At 33.7% G+C, this 27,192-nt stretch overlaps 1 protein-coding gene and 1 long non-coding RNA gene across 2 annotated transcripts in view; one reads left to right on the top strand and one right to left on the bottom strand.

Moving 5' to 3' along the window:
• LOC141545570 (uncharacterized) overlaps nucleotides 1-11,281 on the bottom strand; it is a 117,681-nt gene extending 106,400 nt beyond the window's left edge. The window contains exon 1 of the long non-coding RNA XR_012483069.1: nucleotides 11,104-11,281. This is a non-coding gene — a long non-coding RNA (uncharacterized LOC141545570). The remainder of the gene's footprint in view (nucleotides 1-11,103) is intronic.
• LOC141545568 (transmembrane protease serine 11F-like) overlaps nucleotides 1-26,802 on the top strand; it is a 70,747-nt gene extending 43,945 nt beyond the window's left edge. Inside the window, exons 3-10 of the mRNA XM_074272683.1 lie at nucleotides 5,945-6,063; nucleotides 12,894-12,961; nucleotides 14,078-14,241; nucleotides 16,447-16,485; nucleotides 18,163-18,364; nucleotides 21,651-21,910; nucleotides 22,434-22,576; nucleotides 23,078-26,802. Coding sequence (XP_074128784.1) covers nucleotides 5,945-6,063; nucleotides 12,894-12,961; nucleotides 14,078-14,241; nucleotides 16,447-16,485; nucleotides 18,163-18,364; nucleotides 21,651-21,910; nucleotides 22,434-22,576; nucleotides 23,078-23,239 — 1,157 coding nt within the window. The 3' untranslated portion in view covers nucleotides 23,240-26,802. The remainder of the gene's footprint in view (nucleotides 1-5,944; nucleotides 6,064-12,893; nucleotides 12,962-14,077; nucleotides 14,242-16,446; nucleotides 16,486-18,162; nucleotides 18,365-21,650; nucleotides 21,911-22,433; nucleotides 22,577-23,077) is intronic.
• Nucleotides 26,803-27,192: the final 390 nt, after the last annotated feature.

The raw sequence follows: 27,192 nt of genomic DNA, 5'->3' as shown, positions 1-27,192 counted from the left end.
TGGGAAAGATGAGTCTTCAAATCTGGCACTCTATTGTGCCACCTGGATGCCCTCTGTCAAAATAGATTTACACTATTTCTGTATTTTGAGGAAGAGGGATGGGGGGAGGCAATAGGAGACTGATATTTTAATCTCAAGAATTAGTGTTCATTATTAGACTTTATTCTTTCATGCCTTTATATTCTAAGCCATTCTTTCTCTGCATCTTCCTCAACATTTTGCTAACCTGTAGAAATATTTGAAAGTTTGGTTTAGTTGATAGAGAGGTGACTTTGTGGTAGGAAGACCTGAGTTCAAGTCCTGCTTTTGAAGAATATTAGTTGTATGATACTACATCAGTCACTTAACCCTTCTGTGTCCTTGGCAATTCTCTAAGACTATGATTTATAATGAAGGCGCTCGCCTGCATAGGTGGAGGGAATTTCTTAATCGGGGAATTCTCAACAATAGTGAAATCACAGGTCTAGTTTCTATCAACAAACATTTGTAAATGACTTGCTATTTGTTCTTATTATAGAACTACAGTTTTCCTTTAATTCATTCTCATTTCTAGATTAGTCATATTGGAACATCCAAATAGTCCAAACTTTATTGTCTCTTACTTTACACTCTGACGGCATACTGGATCTAGTTTATTTCCTGAAGTTTCTCATCTAGACTAATAACTAATACAGATAGATGGCTCAAAGGATAGAGAGCCTTACCTCGAGTCAGGAAATGCGACCTCAGACATTTAGTAACCCAGTAGCCTGGGAAAGTCACTTAACCATGTTTACCTCAGTTTCCTCACCTGCAACATGAACTGGAGAAGGAAATGGCAAACTACTCTGGTATCTTTGGCAAGAAAACTCTAAATAGGGTTACAAAGAATTGAACATGAATAAAATGACTGAATAACCCCTCATAGTATCATTTATAGCAGATAGCCACTAAAACCATTGCAAGATTCTATCCAAATCAGGAAGAAATTTGCTTTTTTCCTTAAGGGCCTCTGAAAAGTCAAAGGATATCCCATCTTGGATAAAATAGATCTTGAATAATGTGTGGAAATTTACCATTGAGTGACGGGAATTATCAGACTTGTTTGGAATGTCATTGTTTCCCACATTGAAGAAAAAGAGTTAGCTATAACATGTAGGTGTTTTCCCTTTGCTAGCACATGAAAATGTGATTATGAAAGTGTTACGATAAGACTTTGGCAAATACACTGTTTCTGAAACTCCTCCTCTCTCCTGTATCTGGATGGCTCCTTCAATTTATTCAATTCAAATCAATATAATAAATATTTATTTAATAGCAATTAGAGACTCACTGTTGAAATGTAGCTTCTATCAGTGAACAGAAGACGGGCCCCAGTGATAGGAAGCCCTGGTTGGAAGTTCTATCTGTGACACATACCAGCTGTGTGACTCTGGGGAAGTCACTCAACCTCACAGGGCTGTGGGCAAAACCATAAATTGCTGAGAAGGTATTACATGTGCGATGGTGGAGGGAGTTTCTTCACTATAAATAGGCAATTAGGAGGCTCGTGTATAGGTTGCTCGGACATGGAGTCAAACAGGTCTAAATTAAAATTCTGTCTCAGATATTACTGTGATTCTGGATAAATCAATTGACCCCTGTCTCAGTTTTCTCATCTGTAAAATAGGGATTATAATATGACTTTTTTAAAGCAGGTTTGTTGTGAGGATAAATGAAATTTTTGCTTGGCACATAGTAAATGCTATATAATGTTAGTTATTGTTATCAGTATAGTTATTGTTATTAGGTAACTCTCTAAGACTGTAAGTAGAGAAGGTATTGGATGGGCAATGGGAGAGGGAGGAGACCAGTCAGGCAGCAGGAGGTGCAGGAAGAGCTGAATCCTGCCTCAGACACTGGCTGATGATCTTGGATAAGTCGTTCAGCCTCTCCCGGGCTGGAAAATGAAGAGAATAAATAGCACTTAGCTCACAAGGTTGTTGTGGACATCAAATAAAATGATGCCTGGAAAGTGGATTACAAAAAGCCCTTAAAATGTTTCTTCTCTTTTCCTTTTTCTGTGCCAGTTAAATCAGAGATCCAGTCCCTGTCCATACCTCTGTGTATATGCTCAAAGCTGATAGAAAAACATTGCTAGAACAGATCCTGTTCTAAAGGTGTCTATAAGGTAGTGGTGGTGAAAGGAACTAGAGACTTATCATCTTCCTGATCTTGAATATGGATAATCCCTAAATTTCTATTCTCAGGTTGTTCCTTTTCCCAAGTGTTGGTAATCTCATTTGTTTACAGGGATTGAATTCTCTCTCTCTCTCTCTCTCTCTCTCTCTCTCTCTCTCTCTCTCTCTCTCTCTCTCTCTCTCTCTCTCTCTCTCTCTCTTTCTCTCTCTCTGCCTGTCTTTGTCTCTCTTTCTCTAACTCTGCCTCTGTCTCTCTGTGTCTCTCTTCTCCTTCTCCCTCTCTCTGTCTCTGTCTGTCTGTGTCTCTAATTCTCTCTGTGTCTTTCTGTCTTTGTCTATGTCTCACTGTCTGTCTCTGTCTCTCTGTCTGTCTGTCTCTCTCTTTATCTCTCTGTCTTTGTCTCTTTCTGTTTCTCTCTGTCTCTATCTGTTTGTCTGTCTCACTCTGTGTCTCTACCTCTGTCTGTCTCTGTCTTTCTTTATCTTTCTCTCTGATGAGACAATTGGGGTTAAACAGCTAGTAAGTGTTAAGTGTCTGAGGCTGGATTTAAACTCAAGTCTTCCTGACTCTCATGCTGGGGTTCCATCCGCTGATCCCCAGATTAGGCTTTTCAAACTATCACTTCTGTTTAGGTGACTCAAGCATCTCTTCACCCACATCTCCATTTCTGCCTCTCTCCCTCTCCCCCTTTCCGTCTGGGTGACTCACTGCCATCTCAAACACAACCTGTACCTCATTCTGACTTTCCTGTTTTTGCCTTTGGTATCATCTTTCAGCCACTGTTGAGCTATCTGGTTTTTCCTTCACTTCTCCTATCCAATTTCTTATTATGTCTGGTCAAATGACCTTCACGGTATCTCCCTTTGTCTCTTATTTCTTTTCCCTTTTCTGTTGTCCCAGTGTTATGATCTTATAATCCCCAAAGAAGTCTTCCCACCCCTACTTATTTTATCTTTAATTCAATTCTAATTCTGTTCTGTTTCTGTAAACCTGAAGATGTAATGTCTACAAAGAGTGACAACATGTACATTCTCCTTTTAAAAAGTAGCAGATATACTTCATTGCCACTTTGAATAATATGACTGGATTATAACTAATGTACTATTAATAACAGGCCATGAATTCATAAACTTGTTAAAGCACAAATCACATTTTCATATATTATTTCATTTTCACCTCTCCATGACTCCAGGGAATACATTGTTTCTCCATGGGAAATCAGGATGAGAAATTGGAATGCATATTTATTACATGGTGATTAGCAGTGGTTCTTTTACATTTAGGAAATGTTCATTTTAATTTATGCAAAATTATTTGTATTATGAAATCTCATTACCGCAATGCAACTATCAAAGTTTATTTGTACTATTAGAAAAGCACGATTTAAAATAGATGGAACAGATTAAAGCAATGATTTGGAAAATCCAAATAGTTATTTTTTAATCTTTAAAGATAATTGCTGAAAAAAGATACTGTTTTGTACAAGGACTAGGATTTTGCTCGTGCAACATATCCAACTAGCAATATTCTTCCTTCTCTTCTCAAAGAGGACCATTTTAATTTTCTAACATTTTAAAAAACGTATTTCTTCTATTCTATTCTATATAATTTTATATTTAATTGCACATTGTGTTCTATTGATATTTAACTTTATGTTTATTAGTTTTCTCTCTCCAAAACAGAATATAAGCTTTTTAAGAACAGGGATCAGGTTTTGTCAGCTTTATCCTCATAACTGCTAGCATAGCTGTGTATAAAGGTACCCACTTGCTTACCGAAGGCTGACAATGGCAATCATCAACTAAATTGTCTCAGTAATTAAATTTTAATTAAAATTTAACTAAATAATTTAATTTTAATATTTTAATTTGTTGATAACAATAATGTTTTGTTGAATTATAAAACATTAACTTGGCCAAAAGTCTACAAAAATAATAGCAGAAAAGTAACTTGTCCTCATTAGTTTTTATCTGGATCCCATCAGAAAAAATTAAGAAAAGAATAAGATAAGATCATATCCATGTAGTCCCTACTATGTAGTACTTTGAGGTAGAGAATAAATGGAAATGTTATTAAATATAAATGTTTACAGAGAAGAAAACTGAAAGTTTTAGGAGTGACTCAGACTAGTCACATAGCTAGTAAATAACAGAACTTGAATTTGAACCCAGTCTCCTGTTAACAAATCTAGTGCTTTTTCTGTTGTAGACACACCTACTGATGCTCTAGGCTCTCTTCCTCTTCCCTGACTCTTCACTTCATCTTTAATTCTAGATACTGATTTTTTCCACTTGGAAATACTGGATGCTCAGATATTCCATATATGACAGGGATATTGCACCACTCTTGCTGCATTTGGAATGACTCCATGGGGAGAACACTAGGATGCAATATGCACACCCTCTTTCCAGCTAACTCAAAGGCTGAGGATCTTCTCAATAAAGATTCAAACTAGGACAAACCCAGTTCTCCAAGAGTCAATATTTACATTTGTGTGCAAACTTCTTGAAATCTATACCCAACATACCTCATTTGTATTCAGTGACAATTTATTTCTCCCTCTCTCTTAGTAATATTCAAGTAATTTCTCAAAGTAGTCTCTCTCTAATATGCTTGTCCTCTCTGATGAAGGTGTGACTCACACACTTACTAGTCTCTCTCTCTCTCTCTCTCTCTCTCTCTCTCTCTCTCTCTCTCTCTCTCTCTCTCTGTCTTCTCTCTCTGTCTCTCTCTGTCTCTCTCTGTCTCTCTTTCTCTCTCTCTCTTCTAGAAATATTCTATTTTTATGCTTTTTATACACTCCCTATCTCTCACTAGCTTTGATTTATTGATCACCAGCACTGGGAGAGTTACAGCTAAGTGATATGGTGGACTGAGCACTGGGATGAGAGATAGGAAGTTGTTGGTCAGTCATGTCTTATTCTTCTTGACCCCATTAGGGCTTTTCTTAGTCAGAGTTTAAATCCAATTTCACATACTTACTAGCTATAAATGTACTCTGAACAAGTCACTTAACACTGTTTGCCTCAGTTTTCTCATTTACAAAATAAGCTGGAGGAGGAAATGACAAACTATTGTATAAAACTTTGCCAAGAAAACCTCAAATGGGGTGACAAAGAGTTGGATATGACTAAAATGACTGAACAAAGTATCAGTAGATTATGCTGAGTGATCCTTTAGGATCATAACTAATAATTATGGGATGCTCTGAACCCTTTTCTACTTAAGTACATAGCTGTTTGCTCTTAGTCTCTGCCACTTACCACTATATCATGCTGCTTCAAGATACTTGACAACAAATCAAGTTTAGGAAATGAAAAATGACTCTGTCATTGTGTAAACAACTTAGACTATTAAATTCATCCTCAAAAAATATTAGTTATGATGTGGCAGAGTTAGCATTCAATAAGGGTGGTAACAATTTCACAATATGACTATAAAAATTTACATAAGTCAAAATTTTTATACCCACTTATATATGTACCAATAAATATGTGCCTATGACCACAACTATACTAAATGAGATGTCAGATTGTCAGTTTTCTAATTAATTTGATAAATGGATTCAGTCAGAAAATGGGAAATCTGCAAAGTAGGTATTTGGGGGGATGGTGGTTGGAGGGCTTTCTACAGTGATTAACTTAAAAATAATTTTCAAATATGTTTCACTTTGGTGTATCACACACATTCATTATATTCCATATATGTTAACATGTAGAAATTTACACATCTCATATATGTCCATGTGTGCATACATCATATATATGTTTCATTTGTTTTACAGATGAAAGGACCTTCTATTACCTTGTCACCTTTAAGATCACTAATATCAAATATAAAGAGAAATATGGGAGAAAAACTTCAAGAGAATTTGTAGAACGGAGTCGTCAGATTGAAAGAATGGTAAGATTAATTGCCTTTATGAGTTATATTAGCCTTGGGACAGTGTCCGCTGTTTGCTTCCCTCTCAGTGAAACTTAGCATAATACCACACACAACAAAGTACTTATAAATGCCTCATATGTGAGGTGCTGATAGAATGTCTTTACATTGAGTAATCTGTAGTATTGCCATTTTTTCCACTGAAGAAGGGCATAATAAATTATCTTTGTCAAGAAAATGTTATGGGCAGTATTAAAATGTTAAAAAGACATGACATCAGAAGATGAGCCCTCAGATCAGAAAGGCCTCTGCTCCACAGAGTCACAGAGTTAGACGTGACTGAATGACTGAAAAGCAGAACTATTACCATTTAATGACCCTTAAGGTAGTTGTTATAAAAGCCGAGCAATTCTTTTTCATTATATTTCTTTTCTCTTTATTTTTCTTTATTGTCATTTTTGAAAATAAGAAAACATTTTTTTCTCCTTGGGATGTTCCAATCTCCATATCCTATTACAGATTCTTGAAATATCAAAGAAATATTTATTTGTCCCAGTATGCCTTCTTTCATACATATTAGAATTTTCTTCTGACATATTGTGTTTTGGTGACAAATTTATGATCAATTTATCTAGAGATTTCAATTGTATTCCTTATCAAATATTGTCTTTTCAAATTGATATATCCTAATCTTTTAAAATCAGATTTCATTCAATAGCAATCTTATCTGGACTTGATTGAGTTTCTTATTTTTTTTCTTAATCATTACCAGAAAACTTTTTAAAAATATCATTCTCCCTTCATCCTTATTATTATTTTTTTTTTACATTAAGCCTCTCTTTCCCCAGATGAAATTTGGCATTCCTTTGACTAGCTCTTAAAAAACTCCTTGGCACTTTTAATGGCATCACACTTTGGTTTGGGGCCAGACTTATGATATCATCAGTATAAGAAATTCTTCTTAAGGAAACTCCCTATGCAAATGCAGATCTGCCAATATTCAGCAACTTCAAATGATTTGCCCCGGATCACTCCACTAGTTTCTGTGAGAGGTAGGACCTTACTCTAAAGCTAGTTCTTTATCCAATATATCTTGTTGCTTCTTGGTAGAACACTGAAAGTATATTTTAGACATCACTTCTTTTTTTTTTTATATATTGCTGTGGCCCAACTGCAATCAATATATTTTCAATTATTTGTATTATTAAGATTTTCAGGTGTGATAGGCATAACTTTCTCCCTTCCCATTCTTTAAAATATAAATTCAGGCTTTTCTCCAGGCTGCCCAATCTGAAGCGACTCAGCCCAGAAATTAATAGCAGCTTTTTTATGCCATTAAAAGAGAGTTAATAACTAAATCAAGTATTGCTTCATATTTTAATTCAAGTAAGCTTGAAACTACATTTACTGCACATCTGACTATGAGAAGTATTAAAGTAATAGGTATGGTATCACTTCAGAAAGAACCCAGAAGGTATCTCTGCTTAGAAGACATCAGACAGTGGTTAACACTAAATTCCATCCTGAGAAATCCACACTTAGGTCATTGAAGAATTTCCTCCTAGTAAAAAGCAAATGCCCAGGTGAAGACTAACAATTAATACTTTATTATGAATCAATTCATCAGGATCTTCTCCTACCTGACATTCAGCTGCTAATAGATATGTGCACAATGAAATATATAACAGATTTTTTTTTAATTTGAGAGGGGTGGATGGAGAGTTCTAAAGTCTGGGACTTTCCATAAAAAGAAGCCACATACAAGAAACTATAGTGAGGGTATCTGGAAAAAGGGAATGTGGGATACCAAGATTAAGAAAATGGCAATTAGACTAAAAGGGATAAAAAGAGAAATGAAATGAAATTTTATCTATTTCGTAAAGTTCCTGACTTTCAATAATTGCAGTCTTTCATTAGATGTTCTCATTTGACACAAAGGAATTTGGTATACTTTGGGAATTTTTTCCTGATGAACCCATTTTCCTGAACCAGAAAATCTAGCAACTTTCTGTACAATGACATTAATGGTACTTTCATCAATTTTCCTTGAAGGTGTACAATTCACAAAATTAAATGGAGAAAAAGCTTATTTTCCAGTGGAAAAAATACAGAACTACCATCAGAGCTAATAGAATATATCAATACCAGATAATGAACAGTGTTTCCTCAGGGACCTATATTAGTTCAAACATTTATAATAAGCTACCTAAGTAATATAGTGGATAGTATACTGGACTTGGAGTAAAGAAGACCTAAGTTCAAACCGAAGTTTAAATATTTATTAGCTCTGTGAAGTTGGGCAAGATGCTCAATCTCTGCTTGATTTCCTCATCTGTAAAATGGGAATAACAATAGCAATTACCTTCCAGTGATCTTCTGAAAAACAAATAAAAGGATATTTCTAAAATACTTTGTAAGCCTCAAAGCATCATAAATATTATAGTTATAGCTATCTTACATATAAGATAGGATTTCCAGTAGGAAAGTAATAATGTAAGTATTTTACAGAGGAGGGAACTGAGAAATGAAGTGATTTTCTCCAAACTGTTAAGAAATAGGATTCAAAAGAATCAGAGTCATTGTGGATCTCCCAAGTACCAAGGATATATGAAAATATAATACAAAAAAGGAACTTTGGTGAAGCTACTAAAGAAACATGAGGCTAATTCCATAGAAGGCAATTACAAATCTTCTTTTAAAAATAGCAGAATTCATTGGAAGAAGGACAATCAGTGGGTATCAGCAGGCCAAAGAAATCTGTTAATGGATCTCAGAAGAGATTAGTTGTGATGGCTACTGGCTCCTTTTAGGTGGTGACAGAAACTAAGGGACATATCTACCTGATATGGTTAGTTGGGAAATGTGCTATCTTCATAGAGATTTGAAACAGGTTTGATAATCTGATAGTATCTGTGATGTTTCAGATTTCTTCTTTTTCTAGTGAATCATGTGATAGCCAATGATAAAGCTATGATACATCAGGTACCATTTTAGGGATTATCAAATTCTGGGAAGAAAGGGTGTGGAACTGTAGGTAGTTGATTAAAAATAGCACAGAGCCTGTAAAAAAGGCTTATATAAGAAGTGAATAGCTAGCTGAAAAAATATAATAAGGATGAGCTCTTGACTAGGAATGAATGAACACTGTTTCCACAGATTTATCCTGGAGACTTCCTAATGTGGCCAAAAAATGCTTTGACCAAAAATTGTTAATTCAGACATTGTCGAGAATAAATAGAAATGGAATTAACCAGTAATTTAGGATAAAAACATCTGACCTCAGAGTCAGAAAAGATACTCATGATTTCAAGGACCTAAGCATTAATGTGAACAGCAAGAGTTTTTAACAAATTCAACTTGATTTTTTAAAGAAAAGGTAAATATCTTATTCAAAATACTTTGCTTAGTTAGAAGAGTTATGGAATAAAAAAGTGCATTAGGAAGCAGACAGTTGTGTGGAAATTCAAGAGTATGGTGATATAGACAAGAGAAACTGAAGTAATGTAAGATAATAGGGACAAAAGTCCCTGGTTGAGGAAAAATAATGTGATGAGCTTAATAGCAGACATTTATAAAGTACTTTGAGATGTGTAAAGCATTATATATGCATTATTTCATGTAAGCCTACCAACAATGCTATGAGAAGTATTATTGATATTATTATTCCAATTTGCAAGAGAGGAAACAGGCTCAGAGAGGATAAATGACTCCCCTACTTTCATATCAGTCTGAAGTGGACTCAGGTCTAACTGGCTGACAATCTAACCTTTCCTTTCATAGGCTGACTCTAGACATCACAATCAAGAATATTTAACAAATCTTTCTATTTTCTCCACAAGCTGTAGCAATTCCTTGCTGTACCCCTGATAGGGATATCTTGGTTAAGAAGCCCATTATTCCTTCTCTCCTCTTACCACCCCCTTAAAATTCATCAATTATTCACCCTTTAAGATTAGCATTTATAGTTCCTGTCAAAATATAAAGGAAAACACGCCGAATCATTATTATCCATTAGGACCCCAGAGTAAATCAGTACATAAATTAGCTAAGAGAATATCTGGCAGGCCCTGAGAGGATGAAATTCAAGGTAAAGTATGTTTTGATTAAAAGAAAGGGGTCAGGGAAGATTGAGAGCACTGGGCATTGTCCCTAGATGAAACCTCGACAGGTAATGAGTATGGATATAGCAGAAAGGACTAAAAGGATAAGAGAATTTGCTATACTTAGGAAATTTTTTTTATCATCATGCTAGATGAAAGGATCAGGAAGTGCTGAAAGGCAGGTGAAAAGCAAAAAAAGACGCTTATTTCAAGATTTTGATTTAGGCTGGTTCTGTTGGTAAGAATCTAAAATAAAATCAGGGCTCATCTTGTGGCTGCATGGAAAGAACCCTTGATCAGAGGACCTGAGTTCTAATTCCTGTTGTGCCCCAAACTACCTGCACGAGTGATTTAATTTCTTTGGGCTTGACTTTTTTAACCTGTAAAATGAGAGGAATGAACTGGAATCTGCTCACAGGTATCAATCACACTGTAAGCTACACCCAACAGGCTTGAGCATGGCCTGAACCAGATTAAAATTTAATTGGGGAATGTTGTAAAAATAAGTGAAAATACAGTAGAACACAGGTAATATTACTATGTGATTTTCTAAATCAATTTGAGGCCTGCAGAGATTTTCATATATGGTTTAGTGGTCCCTCTTTCTGTCTGAGTGATATCACTGGATTGGATGACTCTCAAGTTCTTTGAGGTTCTCAAAATGATCTGATAATCTTTTCCCACCTAGACCTATCTAGAATTGTGGTTGGTGATATCAGGGTATAAAGCATTTGCACAGAAAAATGACAAGCCCAAAATGAATTTACCATCTAATTGGGAAAGGGAAATGAGTAATACAAAATAATATATAGTAGTTCATTATAACAATTCAAGAAAAACCATAAATCAATAAGTCAGGCAGCATGATTCTGAGAAGGGAAAGGTCACGGGGGCCTGGAACAACTCTGAAAGAAGAGATTTTGACTTTAAGGACTTTTTTTGCCCTCTGGTATGTACTTACCACTGGTTGTCTTGCACTGAAGAAAGGAGGACCTCAGGGCTTAGAAAGCTGCTTTTCATGGGTGTACCTTGAAGACTTCCTCAGTTGTTAACTTGAGACTAATGATCTTCCTAGAATACTTAATCCTGAAGCAATCACAAACTAGGGGAGAGCTTCAAGCTCAAACTTGCAACAGGCAGTAACTGGGTGTGTACAACTATGCAACAAGAAATATTGCTTTTACAATGTCACTTGGTTTGTTACTATCCTAGTTCAAACCAGGGCTAGATTTTTGTAAGAACTGATTTTGATGGGAATGATTGTTCTTATGGCCATGAGCCCAGAGTTTGAGATATTATAACTGCTTTAGTGTAAAATGACCTAATTTATGACTTGGACCTGAAACCATTGAAGGAGACAATTGATTTATATGGATGGAGTCAAGATTTGAGCCAGGACAGAACAGTATGTAAGGAACTCTTGACTTGCCTGGAGGAAGAATGCAATAAATATTATGTTCAGTCACAAATTGGTTGCAGTATGTGAATGAAGAACATGAACTCCTGCCTCATGATAGCTTTTATGAAGCCAGATGGAGCAGTCTTGGAACAGATCGTCCTCTTCATGATTTCAGGCTTCAGGCTCTCAACAAATAGTCTCTTTTCCCCAAATTTATGCTATTTACCTTCACTGTTGTGCAAAGGAGGAGCTGGATATTGTAAAAAATATCTGTGTTCTAATCTCAAACATCACATAGTCATATTTAGACTCTACCCACTCTTTACTGAGGTAGTTAATGTAAGTGGCCAATAACAAATGTGATAAATTATTTGATTTTAATATTTTTTGAGAATTTTCTGAATTGAAAGGAAAGCTTGCCTTTCCTTAGCCAAGAGCCCAACCTATGGATCCTTTTGACAACTGCATGACACTGATGAGTTGTAACACTACTCTAGTGGGTTGACTATATTCATCAAAGAAAATGCTAAATATCATTCAGAATTGAGTGAAAATAAAGATGTAATTTTTCCCATCAAATTCACAGATTTTCTGAAATTATTCACAGAGTTTAGACTATAGGCTCTTAAACATTTTTCCTTGGTATCCTTTACATCTAACACTGTGCTTTATAAGTGCTTTTTCATTCATTCATTGAAAGGGCTCAATGACCATCTCCTCATTCCCCTCAAGAATCCATTCTACTTTCTCTCACACATCTACACTATCAGGAACCTTTGGTAGCTGTCAGAAATAACTGTAGGAGCTCAGGTTCCTTCAGGGAACTGTGGAAAATTTGCAATCCCATCAATGATTCTGCTTCAAAGGGTCAGATAAAAAGATATTTACCTTACTACACTGAAATCAATTTTTAAGTATAATCTCAATTGTGAGTATAATCTGGGTGTGGGCCAGAGAAGTAAACAACATGCATGACAGATATTCATGTGTCATATACTTTCCTAAGACTACATGAATGAGAAATAAATGTATATGTAGCAATATATTCTAGATTTTAGTAAGCTACTTTATTGTATAAACCCCTCATAACAATGTTTGTTGAATGAAGTATGTTTTTATGTTGTTGAAATTATATTCTCATGGATGCTTATTTTTACTTATTACTGCTGTAAATTCACTAGAAGTCATCCAATTTCACTATTACCATTTTACAAATTTTGCTATTTGTGACTAAATAATCCCATTTGCTTAGTTCTCGAGTTGAAATGATTTACAAACTATGTTACAACTATGTATTTTGCATTATTCTGATCTCTAACATTATCTGATCTTTATTTTTCTTAACAAAATAGATGTCTAAGATATTTCGACAATCATCTCATAAAGGAAGATACATCAAATGCCATGTTATCAAACTGAGGTATGTGACGCTGTTTTTCTATCCCTGAATATTTACATTTAAGATGAAATTGATTCAATCATAAGGTTTTGTATTGAAATCACTCTATCCTATTCTATGGCTTTCATGGAAGGTAGAATACTAATTTAAATATACATCAGGTCTCAAACTCAGCTATTGCTACTTACTCTTAGATTGGATCAAAAGTAATTAAAATATTCTCTTTCTTTTGCACTAGAAATCTAACATGAATTAGGGGGAAAAAACTATCCAGAAGGAATTTTGGTCATAGGTCTATACCTTTGGGTACAAATTCTTTTATGTAGAGACTCATAATGTATTTAACAATTAAGAACCTTTCCACATTATATGTCACTTTTAAAATAACTTAACATAATTCATACAAAGAGCAAATTTTATAACATACTTATAATGATTTAAATAAATACTATTAACATCTGATTTTTCAAAGCCACAGAAATTACACAAAACATAGTGTGTTTTTATTGTTTAATTCATTCTTTTACTTTTATGAGATTTTTCTTTTTATATTTATGGCACACATTGCTAGAGTCAATTAAAGATGGATTGCTAACATTTATATAATAGCTAGAAACTTTATAAATAGGGCAATTAGATAGCTGATAGATCCCCAGACCTGAAATAAGCAAAATCTGAGTTCTTATCTGGGCTCAAATGCTTACTAACCATTGTTCAAGCCTTTAACCTCATTTATCTCTTAGTTTGCCTCAGTTTCTTCATCTGTAAAATCATAATTATAGTAGGACCATTCTCCCAGGGTTATTGTAAAAATCTAATTAGATAATAATTTAAAAGTTAGTGCTATATGAATGTTTGCTGATATGATTATTATTATTATTATTATTATTATTATTATTATTATTATTATTAGTAGTAGTAGTAGTAGTAGTAGTAGTAGTAGTAGTAGTAATAGTAGTAGTAGTATACTATATTTTATATTCAAGGTCAGATTTGAACTGAGATCTTTTTTACTTCAGGTCCAATACTTTATCTGCTGTGACACTGGGATGGTAAATGTAACTCCTGGGATAGACAGAATTAATGATGATGAAAATATCAATATTAACTCTTTTATTTTGTTCATGATTTATATAGCCCTGATAAAGATGGTGTGAAAGTCTTTATGCTGTTCCTTTTTCGCTACCCTTCCTCCATTGGTGAAGCAAGAATTAAGAAAAAAATTGGAAATGCACTTTATCAGGCCCTGAAAAACAAACATTTTTCTTTGGCCATAAATAATCCTTCAATTAAAATCACACGTAAGTGGCTCCTCTCTCTCAACCTCCAGTCTTTATCATTGTTTTTGTTTTTCCATGTAATTTTTTAATGTGTCATAAAAATTGGTGTCATTATCTGCCTTTCATCAAAAGTCTGACATTAGAATGCATTTATGTATATATTACCCCTGGAACCAAAATAGAGCCCTAAGTCAGGCTAGTCTTAAGGGTGAGTTATTCAAATACTAAAATTACTCAAATACTAAATAAAATTCTTTAAAAAGTTTTAACTTTAGGAAACACAATAGCATGGTACAATAACATAGAGGGGGCTTCCATAGAGAGAGAAATAGAGTTACTTCCTAATTTAGCACTGCTTTTCAATTATTTTGTCATTTATTACTCACAACTCAAAGATGAAAATGATTTTGCCATTCCATAGAAGAAAATAATATTCAGAGACTTGATTTTTCTTGATGTCATACCACTGGTTGGTAGAAAAGCCCAGATTTATATATAGATCTATCTATCTATCTATACACACACACACATATATATATGCATATATATATATATATATATATATATATATATATATATATATATATATATATACATAGCTATTAATCTGGGCTTTTTATGTATGTCTGTATATATGTATATATACATATGTATATATACACACACATATATATATGCATATATATATATGTATATATATCTCCATGCTTTTAGAAGCTCATTGATGGTATCATCACACAACTAACAAAAGTGAAAGAAGACCAAGTCTATCAGATTGGAAATTCCCTGAGGGAAGATATAACATTTTGTCTTATTTTATATTCTTATAATTTCTTGAACACAACAGACATTTAACAATTATGTTTTGTTAATTTATCTTTATTTTGTGTCTCTACAGTCAGATTAGAAGAGCATATTCAACATTAGCAACACTAGCTCTGTTCTTTAATCACTTTCCCAAACAGAAGATGGAACTTTGTAAAGGGGAAAGGTTTCTGTTTCAATTCTTGTGCTTCCATCAACGATTTCAGATTCCTACTGGAATTAGGGGCAAATGACCAAGACCCTTAATGTAGGAATCTATAGCCATCCATCATGTTTCATTGACCTAATCCAAAAGATTCCAGGAGTTCTTTAGGAAAAACCCCTGGGCTCCCCACAAAGGGTATAACTCTAGAAGAGTCTACAATGATAAATGACCTTCATAACAGAGAACCTAGGTAATGCAAGACTCTGATGGCTTCTTCAGTCATCAAAGAAACATGAAATTAGTTTTATGTCTTAAAGAACTATATACTTGTGAGTGCTGATATTAACCAAATACAGTTTTAAGGCATTTTATTTTACTTCAATTCTTTAAAAATTGCTTAAAATAGGTATTGTATCAATGCTAATTATTTATTGATCAGAATACCTGAATCACTAAATTACCATACTCCATGCCTAGGTATAATGAAAAAGATTATGCAGATAGATAGTTATAATATACAGTGTGATTGCATTATATTTATACTTACCAAACACACGTGGTATATCCTTATGGAACTAACATCTAGTCTATCCTTAGCAGGGATCTGAGATATGGAGACAATAACACTATGTTTTCCTATTCTCTATTATTAACTCATACAAATATAGGTATACAAGAAAAGTATATAGTATATGTAAAATAGGAAAAAGATTATAAAAGTTCAAGAATCAGACTAAGGGATCTGTAGGGAAGAAAGAAGGAATGTTCTTTCTCCTCTGTCTTGACAACGGAGGACAAAGCTGTGCTTTGATTTTATACAAAAATGCTCATGTTCTTTTTAATGGGAGCTGGGAAAGTAACCTCATTCCAAGTGGCTGCCTCTTTCCCTCTATAGCTGTCTTAGGAACAAGGAGACCTTTAAGATCTGGGCCAGAGACTAGTATCCCAGTTTGCCCTACATAAGGGAAACCTCTGGCCATATCTTTTTCGGAATTCTAGTGCTCAGTCAAGAAGCAAAACAAAACAAAATGTCAGTTTGATCATTATCTAAAATGAGAAGATACTTCCCTTTGTAGCAGACAGCACTTTTATTTTTTTCTTGTCTCTGATAAATATTTCATATCTTTGACTCTTTAGAGTAGTGATTTTTTTCTTCTTCTGATAACAAATAGTCTTATTGCTAAGCACTAAAAACAAATACCACAGGATTGTAGCCTTAATCTGATCTGACTCAATTCATATTTCTTTTGTTCTAGCCATTGATAACACGAAGACAAGGGACCTTCTCAACAGCCGTAAGTTGAAAAGCTTATTTAATTTTTTCATGACATGATCCACAATTGATAATCAGGATGGTAAATAGGGTGACATATGAAACAAAAGATAACATTGGAGGCAGGAGAACATGGGTCAAATGCTGCGTTTGGGACATAACCTTGAAAAGCCACTTTTTTGTGTTTCAAGTAGTTCTCTGCAACTTTCACATAAAAATAAACTGCCACCCATGCAGATCAATTCATTAGTGTGAAGCAGCCATGTGGTACAGTAGATAGAACTCTAGATTCAGAATCAGGAATAGAATAAATCAAATCCAGCTTCAGACATTTAGTCTCTGTGTGACCTCAGGGAAGTCACTTTCTGTCTGCCTCAGTCTTCACATATGTACATGGGGGATGATAATAATAGCAGCTACCTCCCGGGTTTGTCATAAGGATAAAATGAGATAGCATTTACAAAGTACCTTAATGAGCTCTATAAATGCTAGTTATTATCAATGAAGGGAGCTTCCACACTAGAAGTTCTCCACATTGAGAAAAATACAAGTCCAGAGTCCTCTTCTCTGAAAGAAATAGATAATAATCTCTAACCACAGCTAATGAGCAAAAACCTTTAGATAGACTCCATCTCCTGGGGATTCGGGGCATATTTCTTATGGTGAGAAAAAGGGCAATTATGCATATCATGCTTATTCACTAGGAGAAAAAAAAAAGGAAAGGATAAGGCTTCTTTCAAAGCATATTTTCTTAACTAGAACTTTTCTACTTTTCTGTCTTTGAATTTGAAACTTTTTTTGTTTTGTTTTGGAGAAGAAATAGGGTGACATGTGGATCAAAAGCTGACATTTCCCATCTCTGAATCTTTACTTTATACCTCCCTTCAACTTATTCTTCAATATAATTTTCTCCAATGAAGCCCCTATTTACTCCTGGAAGACATTACAGATTCATTACAAATTTATATACCTATACTTGGGGAAGATGTTACCAGCTGTTTTCCTATCAGAGTAATCTCTCCCTAAGTTACAATAATAGAGATAGCTCAAAAGGATATTTTCTAAAGACTTCATTGATTCACTTTAAAGTTGGGTCTTAACTAGAGCTAGTTCAATATCCTATCACAGGCAGTGTGAAATGAATTCTTAAAAATGTTAGATATTGAACTAGAGTCTTATTTTTAAATTTAATGATTTCAAAGTGTAATAGGTTTTAATGTTTAAAAGTAATCATGTAGGATGATAGAACGAACACTCAGATTCATGTTAGAGGCTTTGAGTCCAAATCCTGGCTCTGCTTTTTACTACCCTCATGAACTTGGAAATGTTGGTTTCTTCATCTGTATAAATGAAAAGGATAGACTAGATGATCCCCAATGTCTCTTCTAGCTCTAACAATCCCATTATATTCAATATAAGAAAGGATTCTTTCTAAATTTTCTATTGATCAATAAAATATACTATAAGGTGCTTTCCAAGAATGAATAGAAAAATAGGGCCAAGGTTAAATTCTTATGCCTCCATTTCTTATTTCTTAATTTTATTCCTAATTTATAAAATTAATTAAGTCCCTACTCTCTCCAAATCCATTTTAAGGAAAAGAGCCCAGGACTGACTAGATAGGATGTAAATAACTGTAAATCAAATGAATACTGATTTTTTTTTTATGAAAACAAACTAATCAGTCTTATTGTTCCAGGCTGTGGGATACGTACAACTGCATCATCCTTGCCATTGACATCAGCTTCAACAACTGATAGGATAGTCATGGGAACTTCAACTGCATTAGCAGGAGAGTGGCCATGGCAAGCCAGCCTCCAGCTAAAGGATTCTGGTCATCAATGTGGTGGCAGCTTGATCAGTAATACCTGGATCGTGACTGCAGCACACTGCTTTCAGAAGTAAGTTCACAAGGACTAAGAGATAGAACTATTCTGTGACTCTGGGTAAGTTATTTTCTCTTCAGTTTTCCCATCTTTGAAATGAGGAGCTCGGATCAGGTTGTCTCATTTTGCTAAAAGTTCTAACAATCTATGATTCTGTTACTTGTCTTTTATCACCATCATCTGACATATATTGGATGGGGTAAAGAATAGAAAATCCTATCATATGTATCTTCCAATTCAGTCAGATTAGTCTCATTTTCCTTTGCATATAATATGGTCACTCTTATAGTTCTAATCTTCCTCCTCTGTTCTATTTTCCTCCCTTTCTGAAAAGTCTTTTCCCTTCCCTTTCTACTTATCTTTTAAAAAATTTGCTTAGTTTTTAAAGATTTTTCCCCATTTACATGTAAAAACAATTTTAATATTCATTTTTAAAACTTTGAATTATAAATTCTCTCCCTTTCTCCCAAACCACACCCTCACTGAAAAGGCAAACAATTTGATATATGTTAGACATGCGCATTCATGCAAAACATTTCCATATTAGTCATACCACGAAAGAAAACACAGGACAAAAAACCCTTAAGGCAAAAAAGTAAAAACTGTATGGGTTAATGTATATGTAGACAATATCGATTCTGGGGGATAGATAGCACTTTTCATCATAGAATTGTCTTGGATCATTGTATGGCTGAGAATTGCTGTTATTCACAGAAGATCATCTTATAATATTGCTGTTACTTTGTACACAGTACATTTCACTTTTCATCACCTCAAGTAAGTATTTCTATGTTTTTTTTTTCCTGAGAGTATCCTGCTCATCACTTTTTGTAGCAGAATATTTCAGAATAATCACACACCACAATTTGTCCAACCATTTCCAATTGATGGGCATTCCTTCAATTTCCAATTCTTTGACACCAGAAAAGAGCCAGTATAATTATTTTGTATATATTTGTTCTTTTCCTTTTTGTTTTTTATCTCTTTTGGGATACAGACCTCGAGTGGTATTGGTAGTTCTCAAAAGGTATGTATGGTTTTATACCCCTTCAGGCATAGGATTCAGATTGTTAGGGCAATGGAGAGAGCTAAAATGGGGGCGAGAATAAATATTAAAATAGAAGAAGTTAGAGGTCGTAGAGGTTCTTTAGTAAATAGTTTTACGGCATCTGCAAATAGTTGTAAAATGTCGTAAGGTCCTACAATGTTTGGTCCTTTTTGAAATTGCATGTAGCCTAGCACTTTACTAGTGCTAGTAAACAATTGTCCCAATTGTTCTCTAGAATGGTTGAATCAGTTCACAACTTCACCAACAGTGCATTCGTGTTTTATTTTTCCCATATCCTCACCAACATTTGTTATTTTCTTTTGCTGTCTTATTGGACAATCTAATAGATATGAAGTAGTACCTCATAATTGTTTTAATTTGCATCTCCCCAATGAAGAGTGAGTTACAACACTTTTTTTCAATCATGGGTTTCAGGTAGTCTTATAATTTTAAAATGATCTCTCCTGGATCTATTTTCTAGTTCTGTTGTTTTTCCAGTGATATATTTTATATTTCCTTCTATTTTTCATTCATTTGGTTTTATTTTAGTGTTTCTTGCTTTCTCATAAAGTTTTTAGTTTCCATTTGCTCAATTCTAATTTTTAAGGAATTATTTTTTCATTGAACTTTTTTTAAACATATTTTTCCATTTGTCCAATTCTACTTTTTAAGGAGTCTTTATTTATTTAGTGAATTTTTGTGTTTCTTTTTCCACTTGGTCATTTCTGCTTTTTAAGGCATTCTTCTCCTCATTAATTTTCTGTACCTCTTTTACCATTTGGCCTAGTCTGTTTTTAAAGATGTTATTTTCTTCAGTATTTGTGTGTGTGTGTGTGCATGTGTGTGTGTGTATGCATGTGTATGTGTCTTTTTTTGCCAAGCTGTTGACTCATTTTTTGGTAACTTTTTTGCATTACCCTTATTTTTCTTCATAATTTTTCCTTTATCTTTTTATTTGGTTTTTCAATATCTTTTTTGAATTCTTCTATGATCTGAGACTAACCCCTATTTTCTTGGAGTTTTTAGACATAGGATCTTTTTCTGAATGTGTGTTTTGATCTTCCTTGTCTCAGAGTAACTTTGTATGGTCAATATTTTTTTCTGTTCTTTATTCATTTTCCCAGCCTATTTCTTGATTTTTAAGTCTTTGTTAGAGTAGGGCCCTGCTTCCAGGGTGGAAAGTATACTGTTCAAAGCTTCAGGCTTTTTTTTTTTTTTTTCAAAGATATTTCCAGGGAGCTCTAAGTTTTCACTTCTTCCAAAGTAGTTTGATATAAGGAGTGATGTATTTACTGCTTTCCTGCCTTATACTCTGGTCTTTGAGCAACTACAAGACCTCTTTACTGCCCTGAAAGTATTTTCCTTCATAGGTTCTTTGCTATTACTTTGAGTATTTATAATAGTCAAAATGACTTAGTCACTCAAAGATGTTCTTAAAATGATATTGCTATTACTGTATACAACATTCTCTTGGTTCTGCTCATTTTGTTCTTCATTGTTTCATGTAAGTCTATCCATATTTTGCTATGATAATTGAGTCAATCATTTCTTATGACACAGAACTATCCCACAACATGTTCAGCCATTCCCCAATTGATGAGCATCCCTGCAATTTACAATTCTTTGCCACCACAAAGAGAGTTGCTATTCATATTTTAGAACATATAGATTCTTTTTCTTTTTCCTAATTAGCTTTGGCAATGGACCAGTAGTGATATTGCTTGGTCAAAGGGTATAGGCAATTCAATAACTCATTGAGTATAATTCTAAATTTCTCTCCAAAACAGCTAAATCAATTTATAGTTCCATCAACAAGGAATTAGTGTCCCAATTTTTCCACATTCCCTCCAATATTTTTTGATTTTCCCATCAATCATTTAGACAATCTTGATATCTCAAGGTTATTTTAATTTGCATTATTCTAATCAGTAATGATTTAGATCACTTTCATATGATTATAAATTGTTTTGATTTCTTCATCAGAAAATTGCTTGTTCATATCCTTTGGCCATTTCTCAATTGGGGAATGACTCACATTCTTATGGATTTGACAGATATATATTTGATATATATTTGAGATATGGGACCTTCATTTGAGAAACTGTCTATAAATTCTCTCTTCCCCAATATTCTGTTTTTCCTTCTGATGTTGACTCTCCTTTTATAAAAATAAAATTTAAACCTAGAACATTATATGAAGGTTAAATCTTGCATCTTAGCCAAAATATGATTTGTTCATTTAAATTTTTACAGAACAAAGAATCCAACACAATGGATTGTGACTTTTGGAACAACCATCATTCCACCTTTAACAAGACAAAATGTTGACACAATTATCGTTCATGAAAAGTATAACAACATTACACATGAAAATGATATTGCCTTGATGCAACTAGCTGAAAATGTTGAATATTCTAATGAGATCCAACGAGTTTGCCTCCCAGAATCTTATATAAAATTGCCACCTCACACAAGTGTGTTTGTCACTGGATTTGGATCTGTAGTTGATGATGGTGAGTATTTTTTAAATTGCCAAGTTTAATTGGACAGAGACCTAATGACTTGTCATAGGGAAAACACATTTAGTTTTATCTTTTAAAGAGATGCACTTGGGGGCAGCTAGGTGGCACAGTAGATAGAGCACCAAAGTTATATGTAAAAGTGAATTGGAAACCCGAGTTCAAATCTACTCTCAGACACTTAACACTTCCTAGCTGTGTGACCCTGGGCAAGTCACTTAACCCCAGCCTCAGGAAAATAAAAAATAAAAAAAAATAAAGAGATGCACTCTATTGTAATAGAAGCCATGCTGGACTTAAAGTCAAGACGATATAAGTTAATTGTCAGTCTTAGTTTCCTTATTTATAAGTTTTATTTATTCATACATGTGCATAACTCCATCTATCCATATTTTTATGGCATGAAAAAGGAACATTGAACAATATTTAACGATCCTACTAAATTTATTGAGACATTTAAACATATCTTAGATACATATACAATGATTTTCCAGCTAAAGACTTTTTGTGTTTGTAGGACCAACCCAAAATGTTCTTCACCAAGCCAGAGTGGAAATCATTAGCACCGATGTGTGTAACAGAACAGATGTGTATAACGGTCTTATAAAAAAAGGAATGTTATGTGCTGGATTCATGGAAGGAAAAGTTGATGCTTGTAAGGTAGGTTTGATGCTAACATCAAGTACTTTTAGAAAAAGATATTCAATATTCCACAGTTCTCAAACACCACAGAACTATGAACTATGGTCACTTGTCTGAGAATAAATATTCTCCAAGTTAAACAAAGATCATCCTTAAAATCTTAAATAATGAAGTCGATTTTTGAAAAAAAAATTTGAGGGACAATTTACCATATGTCCTCACAAACTAGGATTAGTTATATATTAATGAACAAACATTGTTCATTTTTTAAAAAATTAGAGATAATAACCAATTGCTCTAAATACCAAATAGAGCAGTTGATTCATACAACTGAATAATAAAGCATTTCATTGCAAGATCTACTTGCAAGTTATGGAAGCATTTTATAATATTAAGTTTAGCTTTAGTTTAATTTCTGTATAATATCCTTTTGGTAGGAAAGAATTCTTGAAATTCTTGTGATTTTATTAAAAGGCACTTCTCTACTGGGTATTGATGTACTTATTTATTTTTTCACAGGGTGATTCTGGTGGACCCCTTGTTTATCCTGATCACCATGATATCTGGTATCTTATTGGAATAGTGAGTTGGGGAGAATCATGCGCTCTTCCCAAAAGGCCTGGAGTGTACACTCAAGTGACTCAGTATCGGAACTGGATTAACTCAAAAATTGGTTTATAATGCAAAGTCTTTGGTTGAGTAAAATGAATGAATTGTATATAAATAGTGTTCATCTGAAACTCCTACATCATATGTATTTTTCATCTGCATGTAGTTTCTGTCAATGGCCTGAAGACATCATATTTCACAAAAACTCATATTGATTTATTACTCTCTACCTTGCTGCACATATCACTTATATTCTTCCTCCCATGAAAAAAGTGGAAGCTATAATAACAGATAAAACAAAGTCAATAACAAAGGAAAATACTTTATAATATGATATTTTAAAAATGTTTTCCTAATGATTTTTGTTTTAAGATTGGAGTCATTCTCAAATATATCATTACTGCCTCCATATTGGACCCACCCTTACATCAATGAAAACCAATTCAGAAAATCAGTACATATATAAATATATATATATATATATATATATATATATATATATATATACACACATATTTATATATGTATGTGTAATTTCTCTGATTCAACATTTTGCATCCATGGTGTATATACCTCTCTGCTAAGAAGACCTCTTTGACATTTTGGTTCCTAACTATAGTTATAAATTGTTTTTTCCTATGGTGAAGAAGGAGGTATTTTTCTCTAGGATACTAGGGAGTCTCCAACATATAGCAATTCTTCCCACTTACTGATTCTTATAAATAAATATAGCTGCTTGATTTAGGGCTGGGGATGCTATAGGTAGAACCATTTCTTTGAGGAACACAGTAACTGAATTATATTGCTTATTTACAGTATCTTCTAGTGGCAGAGCATGGAAGTTAACATATAAAAATGGGAAATCTTATCCAAGTCTAATACCTAAAGGACAGGACATCAACCATTATACTATGGAACTTGCCATTTATCTATCTGAAGCTAAAATATATAACTTGCATTTTAATATAATGCACAGAGCATTTATTTACTATACTGGTACTCATTCTGCATATTGCAATAAAAAACTTATCATTTGTTTGATGCTAAATGCACCTAAGGAATCTTGGGGATAAATATGTAGATGAACAAAAGGGAGATATTGAAGAAAGGATTGCCTCAGGCTAAATCATAGCTGATTTCTAAATCTCCTTTTGAGTGTGTGTTTTAAAGTATGTTTGAAGACAGGAAAGTTGATCTTTCCAGATCACTAGTGGAATAATGTATTTAATTCCTTATTTATAATGAACTGTGCTAAAGTATAATGATCAGTGTCCTATTATGTCTGTTATTGATGGCTTTCCCACTTTTCTTCAATATAGAGTCATCTTATATCTACAGGAAAAATTCAGTGATTCTTAGACAGGAGAGCCAGGATTCATTAAGATGAATAGGCTGATATTTGAGGATCATATGTAATACAAATTCTTCATGGGCTTCACTTAATGTAATTTGAAATAAGTCTATATGTTCCTTTCTAAAACCATATAATTCTATTTTTTCATAATATTTGCAAAAAAGGCAGGATTCATATTTTTAAAATGATTGGTATGTCTTATAAAATATGCTTCAAGAAATTTTTGCCCATAAACAAGATTTCATGGGATACTAAGATCTACTGCTTTCAACAGCAGCAGGGGACTCCAGATATATTTGTGCTCAACTCAGGGACTAATGTGCAAAGCACATCTCTCGTAGCTGTGAATTACCAATGAAGTGTCCAATTTCTGTTTTTCATTTTTTTTTGTCTTGATCTCCCTCCACTATTTTCCCCACATTATCTTGTATTTATTTCTTAGCTGTGTACACTTATATCCTCCTACCCCACCCATCCAGTAGTAAGCAAGTTTTTTGAGAGCAGGTAATCCTTTTTTTTTTTTTTTTTTTGGTCTCAGAAACAAACACATAGCCTGGTGCCATAGTAAAGACTTTAAAATGTTTGTTGAATCCAATTGAAATATCCAAAAATATTAAAAAAGTCTGTCAGGAACTCCCACAGATCCTACCAATTATTACTATTTTTTGTTTGTTTTTTAGAGGCCATATGTGAGGACAGAAAATTGAACAAAATCCCATAATTATTATTTACCTGAAAGTCTTGACTAGATTTAAGAGGAAATATTTCTATTATATTTTCATTTGACAGAGATGTTATTTCCTGAATTTTAAGTAAAAAGCTAGTAACAGTAAAAAGAGAGATATGATATATAGTGCATTAATCTTGACACCAACAGACCTATATTCAACTCCAGCCCCTGAAACACACCTGGCTCCTGGCTAACTGTGTGAATGTTGGCCAGTCACTTAATTTCTCAGTTCCAGAAACAATTCTTTAAGACTATGTATTTTTTTCTTTCTTCTTTTTTTTTTTCTTTCTTCTTCTTCTTCTTCTTCTTTTTTTTTTTCCCCTGAGGCTGGGGTTAAGTGACTTGCCCAGGGTCACACAGCTAGGAAGTGCTAAGTGTCTGAGACCAGATTTGAACTCTGGTCCTCCTGAATTCAGGGCTGGTGCTCTATCCACTGCGCCACCTAGCTGCCCAAGACTATATATTTTTAAAAAAATCTATCAGTGATCTTCACTTGTGGAGAGAGTGTCTATACCAGGAGATCCATACAAAAAAAAAAAAAATGATATTAGATTAAAACAAAGAGAACAGCTGAATATCACTAGGGGAAACAAGATGAATACAAAATACAATTCTCTTTCTTTTGTAGACAAAAACTTCCTAAATTTTCTGTACAATCTTTATCATATGTGACATATATTTGATTAATGATGAAATCTGCTAATGCTATCTTCGAGCCTCTTGGATATTAAGAAAAAAAGATCAGAGAGTACTTTTGAAAATTTTCAGTTTGCTCAGTTTCTTTATCAGACTTATGGCTACGTGCCATTATATCATTCTGATTCTCACTCGGGATTTTCATTTCAGTAAGATTGATATTTTATCGGTCTCTGTGATATGACTTTATTCCCTCCCCTAATGGTATTATAGTTATTTACATATGACCATTCCTTTAATTTAATTATATTGTAATATATTATATTTTGAAAATGACCATAAAAGTTGAAGTTGTAAGTCTTAGCATTGCCAAGGTGATCCAGCATTATAGTGCACTACAGGCTTCTTATGCTCTAGCACTAGCTTGGTCCCAGTTTGTTGAATGGTTTTTTACAGCCCATTATATAAGATATCAATCTTTTAACCTCAATTCCTCCGTTGAATGACATACTGGCCTACCTCACAGGGCTGTTGTGAGGTTTAACTTACATGAATTAATATCTACTTGTCTTTGAATGTTTGGATAAAAGCTGTTATAAAAATGCAAAGTCTATTATTGTGAACTGCTAGCAATGCAAAGCGTGACTTTCTGTCACCATATGTATTGATATTTTAATGTAGTTTTTATACAGTTGTCAGTATTTTTATTTATGTAGGGTGTTACTTTGTATATTTTACAAATATATTTATGGTAACAAAGAGCCTGGTCTTTGTTTCTTCTATGATGAATCATATTCACTTTCTGCAATTTTAGAAAACCATTGTATACTTTTTCTGGTTCGTTGTTTCTAGAAATGAAGGTGAGTAACTAATCGTATAATTCCTTTTTTTTTCCTGAGGCAATTGGGGTTAAGTGACTTGCCCAAGGTCACATAGCCAGGAAGTGTTAAGAGTCTGAAATCAGATTTCAACTCAGGTCTTCCTGACTTCAGAGCTGGTGCTCTATCCACTGCACCAACTACCTGCCCCTATAATTCCAATGGAATTACAATTACATTTTGCACCAAGCTAAAAATAAGACCAGTTCAAATGATTCTGTAACTTCCTACCAGTATGACTCTAGACAAGTCTTTTTCACTTCTCTGAGCCTCCGTTTCCCCATCTGTAAAATGAGAAAGTTGGATCAGAAAGCCTCTGTGATCTTTTCAAGACCTAAATCTGTAATGCTAACACCATTCTATTCATTGCAAAACCCCAATATTTTGCTATTTTCTTCTTTTTTATGTGTAAAGGTAATGTGGGACA

The sequence above is a fragment of the Sminthopsis crassicaudata genome, chromosome 6, assembly GCF_048593235.1.
Source record: "Sminthopsis crassicaudata isolate SCR6 chromosome 6, ASM4859323v1, whole genome shotgun sequence".
NCBI classification, from domain to species: domain Eukaryota; kingdom Metazoa; phylum Chordata; class Mammalia; order Dasyuromorphia; family Dasyuridae; genus Sminthopsis; species Sminthopsis crassicaudata.
The sequence above is the reverse complement of the archived record's forward strand: the minus strand, read 5'-3'. Positions and strand labels throughout refer to the sequence as shown.